The sequence below is a fragment of the Orbicella franksi genome, chromosome 2 (genome assembly GCF_964199315.1).
Source record: "Orbicella franksi chromosome 2, jaOrbFran1.1, whole genome shotgun sequence".
Taxonomy (NCBI): Eukaryota; Metazoa; Cnidaria; class Anthozoa; order Scleractinia; family Merulinidae; genus Orbicella; species Orbicella franksi.
The window spans coordinates 38,382,624-38,387,623 of NC_138146.1; the positions used below are offsets into that span (position 1 = coordinate 38,382,624).

At 41.5% G+C, this 5,000-nt stretch overlaps 1 protein-coding gene and 1 pseudogene across 1 annotated transcript; both read right to left on the reverse strand.

Moving 5' to 3' along the window:
* Positions 1–396: 396 nt before the first annotated feature.
* LOC145479757 (uncharacterized) overlaps positions 397–5,000 on the reverse strand; it is a 10,782-nt pseudogene continuing 6,178 nt past the window's right edge.
* On the reverse strand, positions 442–945 carry LOC145474051 (uncharacterized). The gene has a single exon (XM_081455104.1). It carries the CDS (start codon positions 943–945, stop codon positions 442–444), a length of 504 nt encoding a protein of 167 aa, XP_081311230.1.

Below are 5,000 nucleotides of genomic sequence, written 5' to 3' on the forward strand. Positions count from 1 at the left end.
GAATAAGCTTGGTCAATAAGGGATTTATTATATGGCATAAAAAGGCACCATTCCCTGGCGAGAAAGACAGTCTGATCTTACCCGCCAATCACATTGCAGGATTTGGTTCTTCTTGTCCCCTCGCGCAGCTGGCCATATAATGACTGATACAATCTATTGTCAATGCTTTGCCATATTTACCTATACAATTATTTATTTTTCCCTGTAACCTCACCTACTGATACCACAAAAGTTCTCTAACTCAACATATTAGCCGCGCGAAACTTGGAAGTGCTGCTCAAGAGCTGTAAGACTCCTAATTTCAAATCAAGATGTTAAGTCAATCTTGTTTTTTTTACTAAACGCTTTTTACCTTAAGAACTAATGTCACGATATGTTACCCTTTTTTGTTTCGTTTTGTTTTGTTTTGTTTTGTTTTGTTTTTTGCTCAGATAGGGGTGTTCATCCTCGGAATGCTTTAGTTGAAGGATACTCCGAAAAAGAGTTCTGAGTGTACACCAAGTTATCATTTGTGAATCTCTCGGATGCGCATTTTCCTAATCTTTTACGGGAGTATTTTTGACCTCTTGGCAGTTTGGTTCGAACACATCTGGAAATTGTCGAAGTTGCCAGAACTCCACAGTCTCCATGAATAGCCAAATCGTCCCGTAATTCCCTCAAAGACGATGGTCCTTTTGTTTGTGCCATAGTCTGCAATAACATGGAGTCTTGAAAAGAACATTTAGAGGCAGCCCTGGTGTGGTTCAAAGGTTTTGGAGCTTCACTCCCGGACTCTCTGAATTGTTTGACAATTTTCGATATTGTCTTCGCATCTACGCGCAGTTTTCTTCCAGCTTCCCTATACGAATGAAGTTGTGCGAGTTCTATCACTCGATTTCGTAAATCGCTTGACTGTGGTACACCTTGCTTGAAATTCCTACCTAGCTTAGTTAGTGTAAACGCCATGTCTTGCCAAACGGCAGAAAAATCAGCTACGAACATTTGCGTGACTGGCGCCAAAACGTTCCCAAGTGGGCGGGTATACTTTGAAGTTTGAGCGTAAAAACTTTGAATTTTGATTGGCCGGCAGAACATGTTTTTGTCACGCGTGTGGACAGGGAGTGGCAAGCGACGGTAAAAGAGCTTGTACAAGGAAAGGAATGTAAGGAACGTATTCAGCAGCTAGAAATACGGAAAACGAATACGGTAAAGACGCCTTCCCCGCTTCCCTTGTCTATTTCTCACGTTGCAGTGGGTGTTTTAACTGTTTTGAAACGATTTCAACGAGTTTCGCTCAACAGGTTTCCTCCCTATTTTGGGGGAAATTGTACAAAGAAAGACTGGGAAGCTGAAACTAGTTAAAATCCTTGTAAAACGGTCAAAAGGCCTTTTCGGGAGCATAAAAAAATACGCAGGAAATTAGGAAAGGTGTTTTTACTGTGTTTCTATTTCCGTATATCTAGCTAGCCGCTGAAAACGTTCGCTTCACTTCTGCACAAACTTTTTTATTCACAGTTTTTCGCAAATTCCCTAAAACGATCTTCGTACGTATATACATAGTCTGGTATACCTGTGGCATTCCAGCTTATTGGTCACTTGTCGTTGAAACTTGGTGTTACTGTAAATACCAACGTTTTCAAAGTTTTTTCGCTAGAAATTAAAAATAGAGAATAAATGAGTGATGGTAACCTAGTTCCTGCTAATAAGTCTACGTATGATATGTATACGTAGATGATCGAACGTAAGTTCTTTGTTGGTCCGGAATATCAACGAGCACCACTCCATAGTTGGTAACGTTGTTGCTGCTTTTGTCGTGTTACAATTTCCGTTGCCGTTGCAGTAGCCATTAGCCACTTAACGATTCCCACCATTCCCGCAACCTCCTAACAGCAACCACCCAACAGTCAGCCACCTTCTTCAGAAAGGTTATATCGCGTGGAACATCTTCATTGGTGACCCGCTGTATGTTGTCTGTACTGGTAGTGTAAGTGTCGATATCAGACAAGTCCAAGGTGTCATAGATCTCGTTTGCAATCAGTTCAAAGGCTCTGTCGACATTTCGCCCAGACAAAGCACTCGTTTCGATGTAACGAATTCCAAGTTCCTTTGCAAAAAGTTCTGCTTCTTCCTTTACAATTTTTCGTCTACTTTCCTGGGCATCAGCTAAGTCTGCTTTATTCCCTACTAAAATCAAGCTGGTGTTATCTCGTGCACTCTGCTTAACCAGCTTTATCATTTCAGGAATACCTTCAACGAGGGAAGGCCGATCTGTTAAGTCAAAGACCAGCACAACGCCACTACAACGCTTTATTATCGTTGGAATAAGGCTATGATACTTTTCATCTCCTGCAGTGTCAAAAATTTCCAAGCGATGCTCTTTGTCGTGGAGGTCAATGTTCATAGTTACCAAGTCCGGACCAATCTTAGTAATCATTTTATCATCAAACTTACCGTCACGATAGCGTGAAATAAGGCACGACTTTCCCGCGCCGGATTTACCAAGGACAGCAACCCGAAGTTTGCGAACTTGAGCAATATTTCGTTTCTGTTGTATCTCGGACCATTCATTTTGAAGCCACTTGGAGACCTCTTCAGCGCTTGGTCTTTCCTCGCTGGAATCTTCAATACACCAAAGCACAATTTTCTTCAGCTTATGTTCGCTCATCTTCTTTATGTCACATTCACGACGCTTCTTTTCTAGAATTCGTTGGCCATCTCTTGATAACAACGAATGTTTTTAAGCTACATCATAACAGTACTAGGTCTCAGCCGGTACATACATTTGTTTGCAAACGTAACAGCAATATAACGAGTGGTCTAGATGAATTACGAACTACTCACCTAATCATATGACTGAGAAAATTACTTCATTTTGACTGGTTGAGAGCGGGCCAATTTATCGTTAATGTTTAATTTGTATGCAATGCAGTGCAAATCAATGCGCGCGAGTTCGTAAGTTTCTCAGTCATATCATAAATTAGTAATCGCATGAAAGCTCCAGCAATTAAGGATTTAAATCAAGGAGATCTAAAAAGTTAATTTTTTTGTCTTCGCCTATAGCAAGTAAACATTCAGCTTTTCCACTGACCAAAGTTTCAGCCTCTGAAGTGCCCGCTATCCTGAAGAAATTTCTCCCGAGAGAAGCGACTTCGGAGGCTGCCAGTTTGAAACTGTCTTAGCAGCCAGGCCGTGTTTATGTAGCCTGGATTGCAGCCGCCTCCCCCGAGTGACGCCCCCAGTGACTTAGCGAGCGGAGGAGGCGGCTGAAATTCAGGTAGTGTTGATGTGACGTCATTCCGTCCAACTCAAAATTGGCGGGAAGGAGAAAAACCCTATAACTGACTTGGCATCCTTCACAAGGTCAGCAAAATCTATTTTTCCGAGTGATTATCCATTTCACAATGTTCAATGCTATAATTTTGGAGTTTGGAGCATGTTTGGTTCAAAATAATAAAGCTCAAGAGCAGTTATAACCCAGAGTGGTAGTTAAAAGACTTCTCGGAAGCAATTTGGATAAAATCTCTCGGACGGAATGACGTCACGAAAACGCAGCCTGGCTGCTGAGTACTGTTTAAAATGGCGGCAACGATGTTCGAATTTTGGGCTTCTTTGGAGATGAATTTCACATGGAAAACCTGCACTTTAGAGGCTGAAACTTCGGTAAGTGGCTGAACTAAGTGCAAGGTTTTTATTAGCGTTGACAGAAAATATACGTTTTTTGGAGTGACCTTCTCCTTTAAAGGTTTTAGTGTTTTATAGAAACTCTTCAAACATTCCTGAGGACTCCATGGCGGTAAGTTACACCGCAAATTAATTAGACTAGACTTTGAGGCGACACAGTGGTTCTTTAGTTTTGAAACAGATTCCTTGGGTTGTCCTAAAGGCTGGTTTTCGCTAGCGACGGAGTCGTAGTCGGAATCGTAGTCGGATCGGAGTCGTAAGAGGGCTTACGACCTAATGAAAATCGAAAATGGGAGTCGTAAGCGGAGTCATAAGCTCGACGGAATCGGAGTCGGAAGAATCATAACGTTTCCATTTTACTACTCCGTGGCTTATGATCCAGTGAAAACTAGATTGTCGGAGTCGGAAGCAGAAGCGGAAGAACCAAGCAATCATAAGGCCCGGAATCGAACATTGTGATTGGTATATTCTTCCACTTCTGCTTCCGACTCCGACAATGCAGTTTTCATTAGATCGTAAGCGACGGAGTCTTAAGCAGAATCGGTGTTCTGCTTCCGACTTCGTCGGTCTAATTTTCACTAGATCATATCGCTCTACGTTTCTAATTACAACTCCTACTACGACTCCGTCGCTAGTGAAAACAGCCTTAAGGGGTTACGGTACCCTAAAATATGGCGATGTTCATGAAAAATTCAATTTCTTGGAAATACAAGACTTAAGACCCTTGAGGACTTGTCAAAAACATTTTGAAAACGATCTTGCTGAATTTTCTTCTAGATGAGTGTGAAATTCAAGGAAAGTACACAGTGGTATAAGTTTTTTCACGTAGCAACGGCCACAGCAACGACTGTTTACTATAAGAACCTGACCAAAAATATAGATTAGTTTTAACATATATGAACGAAACTATTTAGAAAAAAAACTTTAAAGACATGCAGAACTCGATTGGTATAATTAGTTGTGAAAAGCTTTGTCTCGAATTGCCATCACGGGCTCATTCATTTCCCTTATGAAAAGGAATATTTCCCACAACTGCGGTAACTTTTTACAAAATAGAGCAACCATTGCACCCCTCCCCCGAGATCCAATCTGCACCCTCCCCCCCCCCCCCGCTATTTGTGGCTTGTTAAATGCTTAATACTTCGTATAAGAAACTTAAAGTGCATTTTTCTCAAATGTTTACTTACCATGAAAACGATCTATAAAATGAGTCAGAAAAATCATCCAGAATCAACACTAATCACATGCGGCCCAAGCTCACGATGCGAGGAGTTATTATTATTATTTTTAGTGCAGAGTGCACTATTGGGATGGTTTAGGGGGCTGCTGTTTGGTCATGC

Coding starts and splice junctions, on each gene's coding strand:
- LOC145474051 (XM_081455104.1), bottom strand. CDS start 945: ATGGCGTTTACACTAACTAAGCTAGGTAGGAATTTCAAGCAAGGTGTA.